This window comes from Girardinichthys multiradiatus, chromosome 10 (assembly GCF_021462225.1).
Source record: "Girardinichthys multiradiatus isolate DD_20200921_A chromosome 10, DD_fGirMul_XY1, whole genome shotgun sequence".
Taxonomy (NCBI): Eukaryota; Metazoa; Chordata; class Actinopteri; order Cyprinodontiformes; family Goodeidae; genus Girardinichthys; species Girardinichthys multiradiatus.
This window is the reverse complement of record NC_061803.1, coordinates 13,131,599-13,155,009: the sequence shown is the minus strand read 5'-3', so window position 1 is coordinate 13,155,009 and position 23,411 is coordinate 13,131,599. Positions and strand designations below refer to the sequence as shown.

General features: G+C 40.2%; 1 protein-coding gene across 2 annotated transcripts; it reads left to right on the top strand.

Annotated features, from left to right (window-relative positions):
* Positions 1-1,977: 1,977 nt before the first annotated feature.
* Positions 1,978-23,193, top strand: fbxo11b (F-box protein 11b). 2 transcript variants are annotated; one of them, XM_047377743.1, is made up of 22 exons: positions 1,978-2,304; positions 5,875-6,038; positions 6,215-6,275; positions 6,462-6,606; positions 6,726-6,855; positions 8,389-8,472; positions 8,612-8,744; positions 8,883-8,989; positions 12,495-12,606; positions 15,082-15,188; positions 15,270-15,407; positions 15,486-15,703; positions 16,262-16,442; positions 16,536-16,658; positions 19,414-19,499; positions 19,922-19,998; positions 20,073-20,216; positions 20,390-20,500; positions 20,588-20,695; positions 20,783-20,891; positions 20,978-21,076; positions 21,856-23,193. In XM_047377743.1, the coding sequence occupies exons 1-22, from the start codon at positions 2,217-2,219 to the stop codon at positions 21,983-21,985; spliced, it is 2,655 nt and encodes an 884-aa protein (XP_047233699.1). In that variant the 5' UTR covers positions 1,978-2,216; the 3' UTR covers positions 21,986-23,193. The 2 variants fall into 2 exon arrangements, with proteins under 2 accessions (XP_047233699.1, XP_047233698.1); XM_047377742.1 differs by having other exon boundaries at positions 1,979-2,304; positions 6,215-6,296.
* The last annotated feature ends 218 nt before the right edge of the window (positions 23,194-23,411 follow it).

Sequence of the window (23,411 nt, the reverse complement as noted above, 5' to 3'; positions counted from 1 at the left end):
GAGAGGGGAATCGTCCGAGCTTCTGCTGGCAACAACTTAATGCTTACCCTCTACCGATGATCCACATAGCCCTGTCTTTTAGTGTTTAACCCTTTCTCTCTCCTAGACATGGAAATTGACTGAGCTTTTACTGTAACTAATTATATGTGCTCTCTTTCAGACTCTAACCTTGAAAACTGGCTCAGAGTTTATCTGTTCTTTCTTTCTAGGTGAAACGACTAAAGGAGCTACATCCATTAACATTTACTTTTCCTTCCCATAGAAAGTACTTCTGGATCCGTGCTTCTTTGTTCTTTTTGTGTCTCTGCTCTGTTCTCTCAAACCTCCAGTCGGTCGTGGCAGATGGCCGCTCACACTGATCCTGGTTCTGCTGGAGGTTTCTTCCTGTTAAAAGGGAGTTTTTCCTCTCCGCTGTTGCTACATGCATGCTCAGTATGAGGGATTGCTGCAAAGTCAACGCCAGTGACTGTCCACTGTCTCTACATGCTCATCCAGGAGGAGGGAATGCTGCAAGTCACTGACTGGATGCAATCTGCTGGGTTTCCTTAGATAGAAAAACGTTTTATCCAATTTAAATAAAAAGCTAACTCCGACTGCACTGTTCAATTGTTAGGATTACTTGGAGTGTATGTATCTGACTGTTGTGAAGTGCCTTGAGACAACATGTGTTGTGAATTGGAGCTATATAAATAAAACTGAATTGAATTGAATTGTCTACTTTTACATGTACATAAACTTTGATGGCATCCTATTTTTATTCAATAAGGTCCATTTTGTTGATGCACCCACTGTTGCCAGCAATAGTTTAACTATTCTGTAAACACCTTCCACAAGGTTTAGGAGTGAATTCATAGTTAAATGAGAAAACCAGAAATGGAGGTGTTCAAGAAGATTGAGGTCAAGACTCTGTGCAGGCCAGTCAAGTTTCTCCACACCAAACGTTATACACCTGCAGCCATGCAAGTGATTGGAACACTGGAATTCATTGATTTGCTGATGTGACCCCATTACTTTTGGCAATGTAGTGTAATTGAGAAGGGTATAACTAACATGCCATTCTTGTTAATATGTAAATAAAAATATTAATGATACTCATTGACTTTTTTGGGGGGTGGGGGGTCATTTCCCTTGAGAAACAAACTCCTTGGCTGAATGAAAATCACTTTAAATGTAAATCTGCAACAGTGTGAATCATTTTATGCTGAATTGTATATATGCGAGTGTCAATTTTTGACACCTTAAATTGCTGATATAAATTCATTTGCACCTTTTTTCTAACACACTTTCTCTCTTCCAGTCAACTTTCTATAAATATTCTTGGATACAGAACTGTGTGAACTATCAAGTCAGCAGTCTTCCTCATGATTATGTAGGCCATAAACATTTCTGAATTATAAAATAATTGTATTAGTCTTATGTGATATACCAGTTGTCCCTGAAATTGATTGTTGGGTTTAGTTAGTTGTAAGCCATAATCAGCAATATTACCACAAGTAAACGCTTCAATTAAATCACTATATGTATAATGAATCTATTATGAAATTTGCTTTTGAAACAAATTACTGAAATAAAGGAACATTTCCATGATATTCTAATTTATGGAAATATGTCTATGTAGTTACTTGAAAATGTGCAATCCCTTAAAATAGAGCTCCCTATTAATGATAGCTATTTTTAATTGGAATTTGGAACTTGATTTCAAAATTCTGTTTTGGGTTTTGATTTGAGGGTTTAATTTTATTGATGGCCCCCCACATCTTCACATCTGTTCCAAAACTTTATAGAAGCCCCCATGATTTAAACTGCTGAATGACCGATTCCGAATCAGAGCAGAAAGGCTTCTTGAACGCCTTTGATACGAGCCTTCTAATTGGCCCATTGAAATTGAGCTTGTGAAACACAACATGTGATTGGTTATGTCGACGCTGTGTTTTATTTTTTTCCCTGATGATTGTTTCCCGTGTGAGTTAATGGCTCCTCCTGCTACGGAGAGAGACAGAGCTGGCACCGAGAAGCGAAACGGGGGTTAGCTGAAATACCACGAAGCAGGGTGAAAAAAAACAGCAATTTCACCCGAAAAACAGGGAGTTTTAGGTCGCTACTGGTGGGGATATTTGGGGGAAAGATCGTCTGGGTGGTTGTTCAAGTCGAGGGGCAACATTTTGTAAGTTGGTGGTCGAGGATAGCGACGTATTTTTCGACAACGAACTCCCCAGATGAACTCCCTCAGAGCCACCAACAGGAGACCCAGGCGAGTATCGAGGCCGCGCCCGGTGCAGCCCGAACGAATCAACGGGGATAGAGGTAAGCTAGGCCACGGTCAGTAAATGGTTTTAAATAAAGCCTTGTTTGGCAAAACCACTCTTTTATGTTACCCTATTTGTCGCTGCCGAGCTTCTTAGCGTGTCTGTAGGCGGCGGTTGTTATTAGGAAAATCCGAGGCTTCTCGCTCCGTGGCTCAGGCCAGGCCGCGCTTTGTTTGGCTTGAGTGATTGGGGCTATAGCTAGCTCACCAGGTTAGGCGGAGGAGGTTGTGGGGGTTGTTTTCCCTTATTGCGTATGAAGCTACGCGGAGATCATAAATGCCTCATATATTGCTCAGCTGGAAGCTTAAGGGGGACGGCCTAACCCTCTGTAATCACAAGCGTCGTAGCCGCTCGGCTGCTGCATTCCCAGCTGTCACAGCCGGTTCTGCGTGTGCAAACCTTTAGGACTGCCATTTTTGGGGTGTAACGTTAACAAAAACATTAGCAGCCGTAGGGGCAATGCTTAGCTGGTTGCTCTTGCCCAAGGAGGACACGCATATCAGCTGTGACAGAGGATACTGTGTGATTTGGGCTAATTAACCGGGTCAGCCTTACATCCACAGATTTGTTCGTTTGAAGCTCGTTTTGTTATCGGATTGTCCTTGCTGCCGGTCTATGCTAGTCGCTGCTTGATTTGTTTACACCGCGGATTTGCCTGCTACGCAGTTCAGTTTTTAGCTATTAGCCGCACGTCTAATCGACATCGTCTGCTGTCCCTAATTTGACAGCACCACAAAAGAGCAGTGTTGTTGTGGATGGTGTAACGACAAATGCATACAGATCAGGATCTTTTCAGGCTAACTAAACATGGGAAAAACGCAGTTTAGCCGCAAAGAGCGCATCTGCCATTATCACCTTTGTATGTTTTACAACCTATTACACTGAATGTAGTCATGTTACGCACATTTTCAAAAGAAATGTATGGCATCACAATTTATTCAGAAATTCTTCAAATCGCTTTCAAACGACACAGAGATCTTTTGTGAATCGTTTATTAAGACAGGTACAGCGTTTTAATAGCTGAAAATCTGGGATAGTTTATGTCTCTCAATTTACATTGAAGCCTGAGTAAGGTTGTAACCCAAAATGCATTCAACGTATTTCCATAAAACGTTCAACAAACCATCTGTGATCTTTTAGTGCTCAGAATAAATGTCATTAAGTTGACTGGTTGTAGTCATTTTATTCATTGTTGTACATAGTAACGTTAAATATTCAGCCTTTTGAAAAATACATATTCTTACATTAGTTTCCAGATTTCCAGAAGCATTATAAATAAAGTCTGAATTAGGGATTTAAAAGAACAAAATATTTTTGATGTAATCCAGACCATACTCAAGCTAATAAGTGTTCATGTATCAAATTGTTTGACTTTTTTGGGGGGAATATTGTTACTTGAAAGCATTAGCTAACAAACTGTTGATTCAATAACAAAAAATATGCATCTTCAGGTAAATGGAAAACGGTTTATTTGTGCCAAATGTCAACATTACTATGTTGCTAGCAAGAATGGGAGACAAAAAAAGCATAATATGTGATATTCTAGGTGTTAGAGTTGTGGAATATCCATTTGATGCTGACATTAATGGCAGTTGGAGTCAATCCCACTGGTCAAATATATTATTGCTATTCGGTGTGACACTTAAAATATAGCAAATATTGCATCAAAGTAGTCCTTTGTGATGACGATACTGCACACACTGATATTGCAATGATCGCTACAATTCAATAAATTGTGCAGCTTGACTTGGTATGTTTACCATGGGAAAGTCTTGAAGTTGCAACCCAAAAAATAAAAAGCTGTCTTTGAGGGACTGCACCACCAGGTGCAACTTCTAAAAAAGCAACCGCAGACTCGCTGATAGCAGCTGTCCTAGTTATGTATACTTAATATATGCTTTTAATTGTATTTCTACAAATGAGCATTTTATGCCAAAATATACAATTTTACCTAAAAGAGCTTGAAAAGATCCTTCAGATGGTGCCAAGAGACTTTGTGATATAAAAATGTAAAATGGTTACAGCTAGGGATGGGTACTGAATTCGGTACTTTTATAGGTAACGACTGAATTCCGTCGGTACTACCGATTATCTATTCACTTAAAATCAAACAGTACCATGTTTTGGTGCGTAAACGCATCATTGTGACACTGAGGGGGTGGAAGAGTGGATGATTTTCCATGCTGGGCATGAATACAGCATTGCACGCACAAGAGCGTTTTGACGTCAGTAGACGCTGATATCGCCAACAAAGCATGACTGAGAGAAAGGGCTTGAAAATATGGCTCCACTTTTCAAAATGCACTGCAGATTACGCTCGCTGCAATATTTGTGATGCGAAGTGCAAGGCCAGCAATGGGAATACTTCTAATCTGAGGAAACACCTGGTTAAGCACAAGATTGTTCTCAAAGCCTGAAGAAACAATTTTTATCAGCCTCAGATCTACAGCTACAACTCCTGCTTTTGGCATCATTAGCATGCCTGCATCAGTTAGCGACTCGTCTGCAGCCAGCAACATGGGAGAAGAAATGTTAGAAACAACTGAGATGTTACATTCTGGGTTAATTGGTGTCCCTTAATTTACTTTAAATGTGTGAAATGTTGTGAACAAAAAACAACAGAAATGTGAAACAAAAGTTGGCATCATTTCTAAAAACAAGTGTTTTTTATTTTGCCATTATGCTTTTTGACATTGTGAAGAACTGAGAAAAGCAAGATTTTATTTGTAAGGAAATAAATGATAGCTAATTACACGGGCATGATCAAATAATTAATCAATAAAAGAATGAATCAATAGAAACAAAGGTAAACTTGATTGTCATTCCTTTAACTATAATATCTATCCTCAGTTTGAGATTTCAAAATCTTGATATTGCCACGCAAATTTCAACAACTCATTTTTATTTTATTTTTACTTTTCATTTCGTTCCAGGAAAAAAGCCAGAATATTTTCTCACACATTCAGCTTGGTAGCAAAAGGTTTCTGTCAAAACTAATGGTTTTGTCTAAAAGAGATTAAAAGACCTTTCAGATCATACCAAGATCATGTATGTAGGTTACAAATTCAAAACTGCTAAAGCATGTTTCATATAAACATCGTTAAATACTTGAATTACTTAATTCACGTATCCCTAAATTTACATGAAAACATTTTAAGGGTTTCCCCCAAAATTCATTAAAAAACGTGCAAACGTTCTACTTTGTTTTTAAGACATTGCCATGAAACCTAGTTTTAGCTGTTGTGTAGAATTTTTGAACAAAGTACGAACAAGATGTCTAAAAAGAATTACAAAGGCATGATCAAAGAATTGATTAATTTATAGAAAAAAACAGAAATTGTAATATTTGGACAAAGGAATGCCATTGTTAAATGTGTCTTGTAAAGGATGTGTTTCTATTACTTCCTCCCTTTGACATGGTCAAAGTACAAAAGGTTTGGCTAGAACAGCATGTGGTCATGAATCAGTTCAGTTTATTTATGTTATACAGGTAATTATCACCTGCTGATAAAGTATTAAGATTGATTGTTGCATCTCTATTTAAGACCCACAATACTTTTCTGTTTAGATGAGGAGGCTCCTGCGGCCGCTGCAGCAGAAATGGCTATTGAAGAGTCCGGTCCAGGTGCTCAGAACAGTCCCTACCAGCTTCGACGCAAGACCCTGCTTCCCAAGAGAACCACTGCTGCCTCTGCCACCGCCTCTGCCTGCCCCAGCAAGGGCCCAATGGAGGTGAGAGTGAATGCTTTTGTGTTTGTGCTTTGCTGCAGATTGCATTTTTGCAGCGTGAAGAGGCTTAAAGGTGGACTATACTGTGAGAGATACTGACCGGCTGTATTAAACTGTCATTTTTCAACAGAGCTTTCGACTTTCCCGATAAATCACCTAAAATCTTTTTCTATTTTCAGGGAGCTTCCACTTCATCAACAGATGCCTTCGGTCATCGAGCCAAGCGGGCACGAGTGTCCGGTAAGACCCACGACCTTCCAGGTGTGTTTAAGCTCTTAAGCTTGATAGGCAGTGTTCACTAGTTTAATTTTTGTTTAGTTTTTATTTTTCCCTGACTTCTCTTGTCGTGTTACAGTCCATCCTTACTGTAATGTTATCCTTTTCTTCAGACTTACACTGCGTTTTCATGTATTTGTCTATTTTTAGCAGCCCCAGCTGAACAGTATCTGCAGCAGAAGCTTCCAGATGAGGTGGTTTTAAAGATTTTCTCCTACCTGCTGGAGCAGGACCTTTGCCAGGCAGCGTGCGTGTGCAAGAGATTTAGCCAGCTAGCAAACGATCCCATCCTATGGTAAGTGCTGGCAAACACATTAACACAGATGATTTTTTTTTTTTTTTCTAACTTCGTACCCAATCTGTAAGGAAAATGGACCTCTAAGATTCTGTACTTTTTCCTTTTCCTGATTCAAGGAAACGGCTGTACATGGAAGTTTTTGAATATACGCGTCCCATGATGCACTCTGAACCAGGCAGGTTTTACCAGATCAGCCCTGAGGAGCACGACCATCCAAACCCCTGGAAAGAGAGCTTCCAGCAGCTGGTTAGTACAACCCTGATGCTTAATTTCTTGTTTTATAAACCATGTTTAAGGTTGAATCTGTAAGTTTGAACACTTGATTGGAAACCGGTCTCAATGCTTCACTAATTGGTGTAACAGAAAGGCTTTTGGTCAATCCGTGCCTCATTGGCTCATATTCCCATTTCGTCCCAACCTATGTACGTTTTGTAACCGTAACCTGTTACAGAACCACGAACTGTCAGCGGCTTCAGCTTGTAATATCGGGATCAGGCGTTGGTCAGAATGAGATATGGTACCCGTGTGTACAAAAAAATACATGGGATTCACTCTATTACTATTATTTTTTATAAATATCTCAAATATAAATCTGTATCACAATCTGTTTGCTTTAGTTTAAAATCACAAATAATTTCCACTATTGCAAACGTGGTACATATGCATTGATAATTAGTTACAATAATGTTCCCTATAATGTTAGCTGGGTACTTAGTTGGGCTATCTGCTCAGATAGCCAGGCAGCTGGCCGACTGGCTGCTGAAAAGACATGCCGCTTGTAGCTTGGTTATTGTAGTTTTAAAGTGACATTACTTTATTAAAAGCAGTGGTTGGATGGTTCTCTCAACACCATGCATTTTAATTAGGGCTGGAACAAATTATTATTTTGCTAATCAATTAATCTGTCGACATATTTACAGACAAAGAAGGTTTTTCATCTTAAATGCAAAATGTGTATGTATCTGTACACTCTGAGTGGGTTCTTTCAGCAAATGGCGTGTTTTAGAGTCTGAAAATTGTCACCGCTACGCTGAAATTTAGACCGATACATTCATTTTTTTTTATGACCTTATCGGCCCTTTGACTGACATCTGGGCTTCCTCCGTGTGGTTTGTATGTTGGCTGTAGCGCATGCGCTGAGTCTTCCCGCTTCCTTTCATCCTGTGCGACTGCTAACGGTAAAGCTTCGATTACTAAACTAGTTGGCGATTATTTCAATTATCAATTAATCCGATTAATTGTTACAGCCCGATTTTTCATGACTGGAAATAATTTACAACCTAATTGAGACATTCTTGAAATTAAGAGAAAGTGTTCTTTCAGCCAGCTGACTGGCAGTGTGCAGTAGTGTTTGGAAGGGGCATTGCTGTGTTAATCTGCACTTTATACAGATGGGAAGAAAACCCAAGTCACTCTGACTCTTTTTCTGACATCTCATTAGCGTAACTTTAAACCACAGGAACTGCAGATTTAAGTAATTTTGAATCACAAACATTTTAAAGCCTCTTTCTAAGCTCATACCTAATCGGGACATGTAGAAATGCAAAAATATCTGGTTATGGCAGCAGAATGCACTGCTATCTTTGTAAAAAATCCATTTGAGACGCTTAAATATCGGTACTTGTGTCATTTTTACTCTTAAGGTCTATTAACAAGCAAATTTGTATGCAGAAAAGTTGTATCTGCTTTAAGTGGGGATATGATATCCAGGATGCGTATGAGTACAACAGTCTACATAAACTAATTTAGATCTTTTTGCATTATGTTTTTGTGTTGCAGTACAAAGGTGCGCATGTAAAGCCAGGCTTTGCTGAACATTTCTACAGTAACCCTGGCAGATACAAAGGCAGGGAGAATATGCTGGTAAGTTTAAACCCGGGAGTGGAAAACAAAATGGTTGATTGCTGTTGATGCAAATAAGCCTGATTCTCCACTTGTCCTGTGGTGAAGCCTAAGGATGTGCTTGTTTAGCCTGAAAGCATTTGTGTCTTTCCTCTCGCAGTATTATGATACCATTGAGGATGCTCTCGGAGGTGTTCAAGAAGCCCACTTTGACGGTCTCATCTTTGTTCATTCCGGGATCTATACTGATGAGTGGATTTATATAGAGTCTCCCATCACCATGATTGGTGCAGGTAAGCATGTAGCCATCATGGAGATGTGCTGAAAATTTGATGCTTGTTCTACATGCAGGCCATGTCTCTCCTGCAGAGGGGATGTTTACTAAACTCTTTATGATGGGGTTTAATGAATGGTCTCTGCTTTCCTCTCAGCGCCTGGTAAAGTAGCAGACAAGGTCATCATAGAGAATACTAGAGATTCAACGTTCGTCTTCATGGAGGGATCAGAGGATGCATATGTGGGATACATGACGATTAAGGTAAACGGATACTAACCTTGTCTTCTTTTGTCTTATGTCATAATGAGGGAAATGGTGATGGCTTTATCTGTCCCCACAGGGAAATTAATTTGCACTATTGTCAGGAGGCATTTCCATGAAAAGACATACACAACATATACACTGATGTAAACGGCAAAGAAGTATGAGTTTCCCAGTGATGTTATGGTGCTTTTGTACTGTTTAACAGTTTAATCGCTTGCAGTGTGAAGGAAAATGTTGTCCCGTTTTTTTCTTGAGAATAGAGTACGGCCGTACCAGAGCCCCTGCGGCATTGCTAATCCAACATATACTGCAAAAGTTGAAAATATTCTTAATTAAAGCAGAATAGGATATTAAAAGCATCCAATTATTGAATCTTAAAATACCAGATTCTTTAAAATGTACAGTCTCTGCTGATCCTTAGTGCTAATACAGTCCCACTTCAAGTGACAGCCCAAAACCACGGCCAGGTATTTGTGGCTTGAAACCCTCTCTATCAGCTCTCCGTCAATGAAGGTGGTGCAGAATAATTACAGCTTCCAGTAGTCAATAGTCATTTCCTTTTTAGTTTTTGTTGTGTTCTGAATTTGTTGTGTTTTGCACCAGTTAATGAAGAAGTCCAGGACTGGTCCGTGGTCCTCATCCTTGACATGTAAAAAATATCTACCAGAGCTGTATCATCAGCATTAAGTGCCTATTTGGGAAAGTGCTTGTGCATGAATTTGGATACAGAATGAACAACACTGTGGATAAAACACATCCTTGAGGAGAGCCAGTGCTAGTGGGTGTTTTGAACCCACTCTGACCTGCTGGACTCTTATCTGTTAGAAAATCTGTAATCCATGAAAACAATCTATGTGAGATTAAGAACTCCTTTGTTAAAATCCTAGGTTGAATGCTGTTAAAGGGTGACGAGAAGTCCACAAATAATATTTTAGCATGAGTCTTTGGTCTTTCAAGATGGGAATGGAGTAAATGCAGCAGAGTCAGAACCGCATCCTCCACCCCTCTGGAAGACTGATATCAGAACTGCAGGAGGGTCTAGGAGAGGCTGTGTTTGAGAGCGTATGGCTCTTAACTATGCTCTCAAAGCTCTTCATCACCAGAGATGTCTGTGCAACGGGATGAAAATCTTTTAGCTCTGATGGCCTGGGGGGTTTTGGGCACAGCCACAATAATGGATGTTTTCCATAAAGAGGGGACTGTGTGTTGTCTCAGGGAGTGGTTAAATCTGTCTGTAAAAACTGGAGCCATTTGTGAGGCACTTTTTAAAAAGAAAGACATTTCCCCAGAGTTTGTCAGGCCCTGGACTTTTCCAAAGGTTACATGTTCTGAGCAGATGTGCAACCTCTGAATGTTTTATAGTGAGCGGAGGTATAAAGAACTTATTCTGGTAGTTTCTCACATCACCAGTGTCTTGGTAGCATTTCTTCGAACCTGCAGAAAAGGTTATTAAGCTGATTTTACTAGTCAACACAAAATGTAAAGGAGACAGACTTCTGTAACCTGATTATCAATGAGAGGAGCTCAGAACCTCTCATGATGTGCATTTAAAGCATCCTTGCAGAGCCATAATGCTGTCGTTGTTCCACACTTGGACAGTTTTAACCTGAGTCTTCTCTCTCAGCCAGCCTCCTGTATGCTGGGCACAGATACACAGCACTGTGATCTGATGCCATTAATGGTGGGAGCAGGGACGCAGAATAGGCATTTCATAACATTTCCAAAACACATCAAGAGGAAAAACGTAGATGCGTTGAGGGGAGGGATCAGCAGATTATATAAGGCTCAGTTGCCTTACTGGAGTTAGTTTTTGGCTTTATATATACCACAGTGATACATATTTGTGGAAACTCTTTTGGCAGGTTGAAAGGCTCTCACCACAGCTGCTCCGCACGACTCGTCTCTGATGAGCAGACAAACTCCACCCCCGTCACCCTTCCCAGTGACTTCAGGGTGGTGGTTTGTCCTGAAGGCTTAGAAGTCAGTGGGCTCCACCTCCCTGGATCCAAAGTTGTCTCAGTGATCGCCATAAAACACAGGCCCTCTGATACTCATGGAGAAAGTGGCTGCTGACAGCCAGCTGGTCTGTTTTTGCTCTGAGAGTATGTGTTGTTTAGCAGCGCTGTCAGCAGGGGGAGCTTGTACTTTAGCTTCCTTAGCCGGCGTCTCATTCATCCATCCATCTACAGCCACGTTGAGACCAGCTTTGCGTCATTAATTCAAAGACAGTATTGGTATTGAGCTTACAATGTTATCGCAGGCCGAAGGCAAGCGAAGGCACGTATCACAAGTGTCTCTTGACTATATTGAGTCGCAGTAGCTGCGCTGCCAACGGTGTTGTTGCACTCACTTTCAATGTTTAAAGTCAGTGCAAACAGGCCCACCGTGCACCATGTGATGAAATCCATCCTGCTGTGTATGGAACAGGCTCATTAAAGACAATGGAGGTATACTTTTAATTAGAGATGCATCACTAAGTCTGCTGGTGACTGATTCTGGTCATCAACAGCTTCATTTGGCCTGACTAGTCAGCAGCTAGTTGAAATTAAGGAAACTAGTTTTGTTTTTTATTTTTTTCTCCCCTCTGATCAGTAAATGCTTCCAAGGAATTTACTAGATGGATTTAGATATGTTGAAAGCTTTTTTGAGTACATTCTCTGTTTTGGTAATGCTTGAATCGGTGGTTTATGGTAGTTCAGTGTAAGTGGCACACAAACCTCCGGTTAAGTTCTCTCCAGATAGTTTCAGTTCAGATTATTTAATTAAACGGCGCTTATTTACAATAATGTCGTCACAAGGCACCCCACAAAGGGTCCCGCTGATGGTCATTGTTATACTAAAAACCACAAGGATTGGGATACCTCCCTCTGTCAGACTGATTAGAAGGTAATCACCAGGAAATAAAAACAAGGTGGTGCTAAATCTAATATCCTGTGCCCTTGTTCCTTATTACAGTAGAAGAATTTGGCACAAACTACACTGATGTAAATCAGACCTACAGCTGTTAAAGTAACCATAAAAAACTGATACCAAGGCTTTAAATCCACTTTTTATCAATAGGTTATTAAAAATTATTGTAACAATTGTAAAAAAAAAAAAAAAAAAATTATATTTCTGAACCAATCAGGAGAAAAGTTAAATGAATTCTGGCTCATTCATTAAAAGCTTAACAGGTTAGGGTCTTGGAACATGTACACCTACATATCAAAATGTGAGTTAGAGAGACATTAACACAAAACACAACCTAAAAGGTCTAAAAATCATGTACTATCTTATTATCTTTTTCTGGGGGTTTTTTCTAAGGTTTTTCCAAAGCAAAAGAGTAATAGTATTCGTTATCTATTAGACAAGGTTATCCCGATAGTGTGAACTATCATCATCCTATTTCCTCATTATATTATAAGTCTGAGCTGTTAGCAGCACTTACATTTAAGCGGTGCAGTGTGGATGTGGAGGCTGTCTTTACTCCTCTGTCTGACCTCAGCTTCGGTTCTCTCTTCAGTTTAATCCCGATGATAAATCAGCGCAGCATCACAACGCCCACCACTGTCTGGAGATCACAGTCAACTGCAGCCCCAACATCGACCACTGTATCATCCGCTCCACATGCACAGGTAACTACGCACACCGACAACTCCTGTTGCTGTCAGAAGACGGTTGATCACATATTCTTAATCTGATAAACCCCGAGGTAACATGTACTAAAATGATTTTTTTATTTGTGATCAGTAGAACTTAATTTATTGGATTGAATCCCTGTATTGGAAACAATAAATCATGACCTTTCAAACTTGCTTATGTTGGTTTAGCAAGTAATAATCAAGAAGTAAATTGGGGGAATTATGTTTTTTGGTCACATCTGTCTAAACTGGGGTTTGATCCTTTTTTTTTTACTTTTTAATTGCATGCTTTGCTTGGTTTTCAGTTTAGTCTGAACAAATGTTAATGAGAAGTTTTGGATTAATGGCTGGTTTGAACAACATTCCTGAATTCCAGTATTTTTACACATTTTATGTAAAACATGCAGTACACATGGTGTACTCTCTACTGGGTTTCAGTAGAGGTGAAAGTTCTGCATTCAAGCTACCAAGCATGGACCAAAAGGAGAACTCTCCTTTTTGGACCTTAGTCCAGTTGAGTGGTGCATCTCTACTTAGAGCTATGCCCAAAATTGTTCATACCCCTGGCAGATTTAGGTTTAATTTTACCAGCATGTTTCTTCTGACTGGAAACAGTATTCATGTTTTTTAGGGCGGCCCAGCCAGAGCCCCGGCTTGAACCTGATAGTCGGTGGATTCAGCTAAACATTAGGGTGATGGCGAAGAGGCCTTCCAAACTCAAAGACTTGGAGCTCATCACCAGCGTTAAAGCTGGTCAGCAGTTAAAAGAAGGACTTGATTGCTGAAATGCCGAGGAATAACTTTCTATTGATTATTAAGAGTATAAATAATTTTCAAATGTTTTTTTAATAAACTGTAAATCAATACAGATAGAATATTTTAGTTGCTAATTGATACTGCTTTTACATAGTTTTATCTGTTAGAAGTAAATGTCTTGGTTGAATAAAAATAATTTCTGAATCTGTCTGGGGTATGAATAATTGTGGGCATCATACAGTATCCCAGATATGCGAGCATGAACAGTTGGACCTTATTGGTGAATTGATTGGTTTGTAGGAGGTTGTGCATCCAGCGTGTCTTCTTAAAAGGAACTTTGAGGTGCCCAAATCTAAAAAACAGAAGGACTTTTAAAGAAGTTGCTTTTCAAGATCGGGTATTACTGCGACTCCTCTTTTACATTATTGTTGTTGGGGTAAAAACAGAACAGGTCTCCCCAGGATGCTAAAATCTGTCTCCTCTTAGAGAAAAACATTGGTTTTAAAAAAGATCAGTGACGCACGACGTGGGGAAAAAATCAAGGCTTTTTGAAAAGACTTTGAAGCTCAGTAAATTTAACAGAAACATGTTTTGAGGAGGTAGCGTAATGTAAAAAGTATCCAAAGACAAAATTGAATCAATAGAACAGTCTATCAACACAGCTGCACAACCAAATCTCTTGTTTAGGAACATTTGAGTTAATACTTCACAAAATCTTTCCTTTTTATTCATAATCTATTAAATTTATGTCTGTAACCAGAGATGCACAAATCAGTGTTGTGGTCAACTATCTATTTCAGGCTTTTGTAAAAGTTTGGCCTCCGATGCAAGTTTTAGTGAATTAGGATTTTTGTTTAAGAGCTATGATATAAGAACAGCATTCACAATATATTTGCCTACCCTTCCTGTTGTCATTAGTGGTCAGTGATTATTTATATTAGGAGCAGAGGAGATAATACTGTAAAATAGGATTTAAAATTTTAGGACAGACAAAATGACGATAGACAAGTTTTTAAGCACCTTACAATGGTGATTTAGTACAGTTAGCATAGCTAGCCTTTCTAAAATAGCGGTCTCCATGTGTATTCACTAGAGAGTAAAGGTCCTGACCTTCACTCTAACATACCGAAAGTCTATAAACATTTTCAGATGTTCCATGACAAACGGGTTGAAAGCAGAAAACAGAGGAACTTGTTCTCCATTCAACCATCTTGTTATTTGCTAAAGTCTTGCTCTCTCTCCCTCTTACACAGCCTGAATGAAGTGAAGACATGTCTCCACATGTACTTGAAACAATAATTTCCCTTTAAATAGCCTATTAGATCTCCGTGTTTCTCTAAATGTATTATTCATTTATTTATTAACACCTCACTAAGACTAAAAGTAACTAGCTTTAAGCTGTCTTCACTCAGTAACATCCACGCTGAAGAGTGGTGTTTCTGCAAATGGTAGCGCTCAAGTATCATGTGTTCATTGATGGTTAATTTATTTGGTGCCTTTCCATCTGTAATTGCATTATTGAAGAAGCAAACTCAAAACTATTTTAAGTCTCTATAGTTTGTATATGTTTATATTTTTCTTGCACCTATTAGTGCTTGATCTAATTGGCAGCCATTAAGCTATATAACAGAGATAAAGAGCTGCCAATGTTTTAGGACCCTGTTTTATTGCTGCTTTGTGTGACCCCCTTTTTTTGGTTTGCTTTGTGTCCAGTGGGTTCAGCTGTGTGTGTGAGCGGACAGGGCGCCTGTCCAACCATCAAACACTGTAACATCAGCGACTGTGAGAACGTGGGACTGTACATCACAGACCATGCACAGGTAAAATTAAAAGGGCTCGTTTTAACAAATGACGTACAACACAAACAGGCTCACTGACTGCCTGTCTTTTTGCCTTTGCAGGGCATTTATGAGGACAATGAAATCAGCAACAATGCCCTGGCAGGAATTTGGGTGAAGAACCACGGAAATCCCATCATCAGGCGTAACCACATTCACCACGGACGAGATGTAGGAGTGTTCACGTTCGATCACGGCATGGTAAATGCAACTACTTCACATTTTACTAGAAGAAACTCCTTCAAAACAACCTAACCTGTCCTTTTGTTACTGCTTTAGGGTTACTTTGAGAACTGTAACATCCATAGAAATCGCATAGCTGGCTTTGAGGTGAAGGCATACGCCAACCCCACAGTCGTTCGCTGCGAGATCCATCACGGCCAAACGGGAGGCATCTATGTCCATGAAAAGGGCCGGGGCCAATTTATAGAAAATAAAATCTATGCCAATAACTTCGCTGGTGTTTGGATCACGTCCAACAGCGACCCGACGATACGGTAAGAATGGAGGCATCCCAGAAGGCAGGATCTGTTGGGTTTACGGGAGCAATTCAATTCAGTTTATTTATATAGCGCCACTTCACAACACATGTCGTCTCAAGACACTTCACAATAGTCAGGTACATACATTTCGATTAATCCTAACCATTGAACAGTGCAGTCAGATTCAGTTATTTATTCAAATTGGATAAAAAGGTTTTTCTATCTAAGGAAACCCAGCAGATTGCATCCAGTCAGTGACTTGCAGCATTCACTCCTCCTGGATGAGCATGTAGAGACAGTGGACAGTCACTGGTGTTGACTTTGCAGCAATCCCTCATACTGAGCATGCATGTAGCGACAGAGGAGAGGAAAAACTCCCTTTTAACAGGAAGAAACTTCCAGCAGAACCAGGCTCAGTGTGAGCGGCCATCTGCCACGACCGACTGGGGGTTTGAGAGAACAGAGCAGAGACACAAAAAGAACAAAGAAGCACTGATCCAGAAGTACTTTCTATGGGAAGGAAAAGTAAATGTTAATTGCATGCTTCACCTTATTCCCTCCTCTTAATTTCAGGGGAAATGCTATATTCAACGGTAACCAAGGTGGAGTGTACATATTTGGAGACGGCCGTGGGTTAATAGAAAGTAATGACATCTATGGTAACGCCTTGGCCGGGATTCAGATCCGAACAAACAGCTGTCCTATTGTAAGGCACAACAAAATCCACGATGGGCAGCATGGAGGCATCTATGTGGTAAATGCACCCTTTAATTCTTCCACTGGATACATTTTTACAATCCAAATCTGTACTAGCATATAAGATGTGTGAACCTGTGTTTTATTTCAGCATGAGAAAGGCCAAGGAGTGATTGAGGAGAATGAGGTTTACAGCAACACGCTGGCTGGAGTCTGGGTGACCACAGGGAGCACTCCTGTCCTCCGTAAAAACCGCATCCACAGCGGCAAGCAGGTAACATGCTTACAGCTAAAGCTTTACCTGTAATCTCACTTTGAATTATTGGACTTTTAATTCTTACTTAAGATTATTCTATTTGGCATATGAGAAAAATCTTTTTGTTGTTAAAGAAGATAAATAATGAGGTTTTAGCAAATATCCATTTTCGTCCACTAGACGCAGTGTCTGGTTTAAGAAAATTGTATAAAAATCTGTGCCAGCCACATAAAAATCTGACAAAGCACTTTTTAAACACACTAAACTATAGGTAACAATATACCGTGCCGGTGTACTGGAGGGAGCGGGCTACTGATTCATACGTGCACATTATCATTTTCATTACTGTCAACAAAGCTCATACCTATTCAGTTACCCGTTGCAAAAATGTTTATTTCTTTTGGTGGTTGAAGTATTTTTGATGAATTACAGAGGTGACTAATCATAAAAAAAAGGCTAAAGCATGAATTGCTTCTTATTTTCGGAAGATTTAAATTTCACCAAATATCCTCTGATTATAATTCTGATCCATGTTTGGCCCAGAAGGCCCTAATGAACTCCGGCAGATTAGGACCCCTGATCAAACCAGAATCAAAAGGAGCCACTTCCTGCTAGTGGTCGTTATTGGAGTCACATGACCACTTTTCCTTGGAGAATCTTATGTTCATAGAAAATTACCATTATCAAAGTTAAATAAGACCAAAATGACACATGGTCCAAACACAATGTTATTTTATTTTCATTTTTTTATTTTATTTTATTATGTGTTAGAATTTTTGCTTGTAAACCTGTTGAAGTTTTAGATGTTGAGGTTACAGTCTTTGTTTTTGAGTGGCTGGGAAACAAACTTTTTCCCAGTGAACAATTTATTATTTTTTATAAAAACCTTTAAAACATTTTTGATTGGTTATTTATTATTGCTTCAACTTATGCCCAGGAATAATGAAAACAATGCTACCTTTGGTTGTATAAAGATAAATCAGACACACTGGAAGGGATGAAACTACTAAAAATGAAATTTTCCTTCTATGGATTTTCACTGCTGTTATTGTCATTTATGTCATTTCATCCCTGTTTAAAAAAATAAATATACAAATTTATCACTCCTCACATGAAACATGTAGCATCTCTCATCAGTTTATATACACTGCTCAAACAAATAAAGGTAACACTTAAACAACACAATATAACTCCAAGTAAATCAAACTTCTGTGAAAACAAACTGTCCACTTAGGAAGCAACACTGATTGACAATCAATTTCACATCCTGTTGTACAAATAAACAACAGGGGGAAATCTTTGGCGATTAGCAAGACACACTCAATAAAGGAGTGGTTCTGCAGGTGGAGACCACAGACCACTTCTCAGTACCTAAGCTTTCTGGCTGATGTTTTGGTCACTTTTGAATGTTGGTGGTGCTTTCACACTCGTGGTAGCATGAGACGGACTCTACAACCCACACAAGTGGCTCGGGTAGTGCAGCTCATCCAGAATGGCACATCAATGTGAGCTGTAGCTAGAAGGTTTGCTGTGTCTGTCAGCATAGTGTCCAGAGGCGCTACCAGGAGACAGGCCAGTACACCAGGAGACGTGGAGGAGGCCGTAGGAGGGCAACAACCCAGCAGCAGGACCGCTACCTCCACCTTTGTGCAAGGAGGAACAGGAAGAGGACTGCCAGAGCCCTGCAAAATGACCACAAATCTGCATGTGTCTGCACAAACGGTTAGAAACCGACTCCATGAGGAGGGTATGAGAGCCCGACGTCCACAAATGGGGTTTGCAGGACGGTTGGCATTTGGCAGAGAACACCAGGATTGGTAAATTCATCACTGGTGCCCTGTGCTCTTCACAGATGAAAGCAGGTTCACACTGAGCACATGTGACAGACGTGACAGAGTCTGGAGACACCATGGAGAGCAATCTGCTGCCTGCAACATCCTTCAGCATGACCGGTTTGGCAGTGGGTCAGTAATGGTGTGGGGTGGCATTTCTTTGGAGGGCCACATGGCCCTCCATGTGCTCACCAGAGGTAGCCTGACTGCCATTAGGTACCGAGATGAGATCCTCAGACCCCTTGCGAGACCATATGCTGGTGCGGTTGGCCCTGGGTTCCTCCTAATGCAGGACAATGCTAGACCTCATGTGGCTGGAGTGTGTCAGCAGTTCCTGCAAGATGAAGACATTGAAGCTATGGACTGGCCCGCCCGTTCCCCAGACCTGAATCCGATTGAGCACATCTGGGACTTCATGTCTCACTCCATCCACCAACGTCACGTTGCACCACAGACTGTCCAGGAGTTGGATGCTTTAGTTCAGGTCTGGGAGGAGATCCCTCAGGAGACCATCCACCGTCTCATCAGGAGCATGCCCAGGCGTTGTAGGGAGGTCATACAGACACGTGGAGGTCACACACAATACTGAGCCTCATTTTGACTTGTTTTAAGGACATTACATCAAAGTTGGATCAGCCTGTAGTGTGTTTTTCCACTTTAATTTTGTGTGTGACTCCAAATCCAGGCCTCCATTGGTTAATAAATTTGATTTCCATTGATGATGTTTGTGTGATTTTGTTGTCAGCACATTCAACTTTGTACAGAACAAAGTATTCAATGAGAATATTTCATTCATTCCCATCTAGGATGTGTTATTTGAGTATTTTATTTTTTTGAGCAGTGTATTTTTGTTTTAGTATTATCATTGACCTTTGTAGTTCAGGCTTTCAAATCTATGTTGCTGGAAAACTCTCATGTAATTTCCTTTGTTTGTCCTGCAGGTTGGCGTGTATTTCTATGACAATGGCCACGGCGTGTTGGAAGACAACGACATCTACAATCACATGTACTCTGGTGTACAAATAAGGTAATGACTCTACCAGTGTACTCAGTGAAAACTGAATGTGACACCGAGGGATGAAGATTTTTGTTCTTTAGGTTCTTGATTTGCCAAAACCGAATCCTAGTCCGACACTATATTAATCCTATGCCATGTATACACCAAAGTAGCTCTGCAGTGCAGTAAAATCAACCTGATATTCTTTCCCTCCTTACTTGTTTTGATTAACATTAAGTTGTAACTAAATGGATAGGGAGTTAAGTGCAGTCAGGGTCTTCCATACGTATCCCTCAGAACTTCCCAGGTCCGATAGCCTGGGACATCCATAGTAGGCAAACATTGAGTAAAATGATCTGCTTTAATCAATTTCAAACCTGTATAGAAACTTGTTTTCCATTAAACTCAGCGGAGAATAATTTTGTCCGTTTTTATCATTTTAATCCTTGCAGGACGGGAAGCAACCCAAAGATAAGGCGCAACAAGATCTGGGGAGGGCAGAATGGAGGGATTTTGGTCTACAACTCAGGTTCTTATTTACGGCAGCAGTCAGACGATCAATGAGGCATCAAAGCTTTATCTAAAGCTGCTGTTATGTTGCAGGGTTGGGCTTCATAGAGGACAATGAAATCTTTGACAATGCCATGGCCGGAGTGTGGATCAAGACAGACAGCAATCCCACGCTGCGGAGGAACAAGATCCATGACGGCAGGGATGGGGGCATCTGCATCTTCAATGGAGGCAGAGGTACAGAAACACACCGTATATCACCAGAAACGCCAACTGTCACAAGATCCAGTTAACTCTTAAATGTATGCAGCTTACCTTCTATTTAATTCAGGATGTCATTTATTTAACTTAGATGTGCACAACCTGTGACTCGAGCATGTAAACCTTATGAAAAAATATCTTCCCTGAAGGTCTGCTAGAAGAGAACGACATCTTCAGGAACGCACAGGCTGGCGTGCTCATCAGCACAAACAGCCACCCCACGCTCCGCAAGAACCGCATTTTTGATGGCTTTGCTGCAGGTTGGCTTTACAGACTCTTCCAGAACACACAGAGATCCCAGTTTGTTTCCTTTTGGCTTACAGTCAACTTTTCATTCACTCCACCAGGGATTGAAATCACTAACCACGCAACAGCAACATTGGAGGGCAACCAGATCTTCAACAATCGCTTCGGGGGGCTTTTTCTGGCCTCAGGAGTTAATGTCACCATGAAAGGTAGAAGGCTGCTTTATATCAAAGCTGATATCGATCTGGTCACATTATATCTGCTTATTAACGATCATTCAATGTACCCACTGTCAGATAACAAAATTCAGAATAATCAGGATGCCATTGAGAAGGCGGTGAGCAGAGGACAGTGTCTGTACAAGATCTCCAGCTACACCAGTTACCCCATGCATGACTTCTACAGGTACAAACAAAGAAACTATTTAATGCTTTATTTGGTTGACCCCTTTTACTAAAATTGTAAGTTATTTAAAATTTTTATTTTTCTAGGTGTCACACCTGTAATACAACAGATAGGAACGCCATCTGTGTTAACTGCATCAAAAAGTGTCACCAAGGACACGACGTAGAGTTTATACGACACGATCGGTAAGGTTCATTTTCGGCCTTTACTTTTATATTTCGTTTGTCATATTTTAGTTTAAAAAAATCGAATGCTTCATGTTTGTCTTTGTAAGTGCTTCCAAGTTGCCTAAGTTTCTACATGTTTTATATACTCTGCTTAAGAGAAGAAGAAAATGTGTTTTCTGACCAATTTAAAATCAGGGCTTCGAAGTGTCTTAATGTGATGAATACAGGAGAGCAATATATTAATACGGAGATCCTAAAAATAATTTGTTTCACCAAGTAAAATCAAAACCTTTTAAGAAAAAGAAAACCATACTTCAATAAAACACGAGTTTAATACTAAAGGCTGTATACCCACACTGAAAAAAACTCTTTCTTATAAAAAGGTTAAAAAAAAACTCTATGTGAAAGATCAAAGTCCAAATATTGGCTCAGACTACACGTTAGTGAAATTTTTCTTTTTAGGGGCAAGAATGGATTAAAGATGAGTGAAAATGTAGCAGTTTCATTAAAGAAAATCTTCAGAGTTTAGATAAAGTCTGGAGAACAAAAGCTCAAGGTGACCCTAAATTTGTTGCTCATGTGAGGCAGAAAATCAAGAAATTTGAGGTGGTGTGAGACTTTTTCCTGTGCGCTGTTGGTGGTTTTTGCCCAATTTGTCGTAGAGACAAACATCAAAGATCGCAGTTTTGTTCACAGGACTAAAATGATCACATTCTGTTTATACTCAGAGAAATATAGCTGTTGATTTAATTGATTTGAATGTTCATAATCATATATCTACACTCGCTCTCTTCCAGGTTTTTCTGTGACTGCGGAGCAGGAACGTTGTCCAACCCGTGCACGCTGGCCGGAGAGCCCACACACGACACGGACACTCTGTATGACTCGGCACCGCCCATCGAGTCCAACACGCTACAACATAACTGAAGGCGGCTGCTCGAGTTGACACCCTCAGATAAGCAAACAAACACATTGCATTACACACAGCCATACACACATACACACAGTTTTATACGTGCATCCGCCTGCAGCTATAAGGACCCAGAGAGACTCTGAGCGCAGCGCTCTCAGACGGGATCAAAGTGGAAGAGGCTGCAGAGGAAGCAGCTTCATCTGGCCGCAGCCCCACTCGCTGCAGCAGATCACTAGAGGGAGCTGTGGAGCTGTCGATGGACTTGCAGAACAGCCTGAAGAGATTCCTCACTGCAGTCTGTAAACAAAGTACTGGGATGGAAGGGTCCTTCTGAGGGGCTTTTGAGGTCCACCTGGTGGCACTTATAGCATAAAGATCTCCACACAGCTAACCCTCGGCTTCTGGCCCTCTTCTCAAGAACAGCTGTTAAAAAGACTTCCTGCTTCCTCACAGCTGCCATCCCCATTGGATAAAAAAAAAAAAGGAAAAGTGTGTGTGTGTGTGAGATGGAGCACTTGGGCTTTTTTTTAAAACAAATATATATATATGTTCTGATGAATGAATTTTATTTCAATGCTTTCTCATGTAGTTTTGTATTTTCAAGCAAAAAGCTGACTGTATTTGAATGTCTCTTATTTTATTATATATTATAATAATTATTTTTCTTTGGTTAGCGTCCCTTCCTCTCCCTACCTCCCACCACGTCAAACTGCAGAAACTGAAAGATTCCAGTAGTGAATTTCTTTCTATGAAAGAGAACCTTGTTAAACACTATAAACCCTCTCCTGTGAGTTGGTTTAAATGGCAGGTGGAGGGACTCCACACTTGTATAAAGAGGTGTGTATAAATGTGTGTTGTGTACAGTGCAAAGTTTGTGTGTGTGTGCGTTTATATGTTGATGCAGTCAGTGTTTCGTGGAGAGGGTTTCGGCAGGAGGCGCCGCACCTCCTTTTTAACTGGAACTGAAGTCATTCTGCAGCCCCTCTGTTTCCTCCTCCCTCCCCCCGTATCTTCCCTCCCAGTGTATCGTGGTGACTTTGGCTCCTCATGCAGCCTGAATCGTATGCATGTACCATAACATCTAGACTTAATATATTGTGAAGTATTCAATAACCATTAGTAGATGCTAGTTGAAATTCAGAAAGGGGTATACTTTCTTAGAAAGACAAAAGAAAACTGAAAACTTGCCATTTCTAAGAAAATAAAACTTTATTAGATCAAACATGTCGGTGTTTTCATTCACTTGTGATTAAAATGTTCTTCTGTGGAGTTTAATCTCAGCCTGTTATCACCAAAAAGGTTTTTCTTCGGGAATTCAATTAAAGTAACACACTATATGTTACATATGGTTCGTTTTGAATGAATTACTGCAGGAAATGAGGCAATCAGTTGGTGGTTTAAAGAAAGATCATCTGTATTGTTGTTTTACAAGATTACATA

Bases quoted from the DNA above. Each gene is read 5' to 3' on its own strand.
- fbxo11b (XM_047377742.1), top strand. From the start codon at position 2,217: ATGAACTCCCTCAGAGCCACCAACAGGAGACCCAGGCGAGTATCGAGG. The intron at 6,297-6,461 runs GTGTGTTTAAGC...GTCTATTTTTAG, and splicing joins TAAGACCCACGACCTTCCAG to CAGCCCCAGCTGAACAGTAT. The intron at 12,607-15,081 runs GTAACTACGCAC...CTTTGTGTCCAG, and splicing joins CATCCGCTCCACATGCACAG to TGGGTTCAGCTGTGTGTGTG.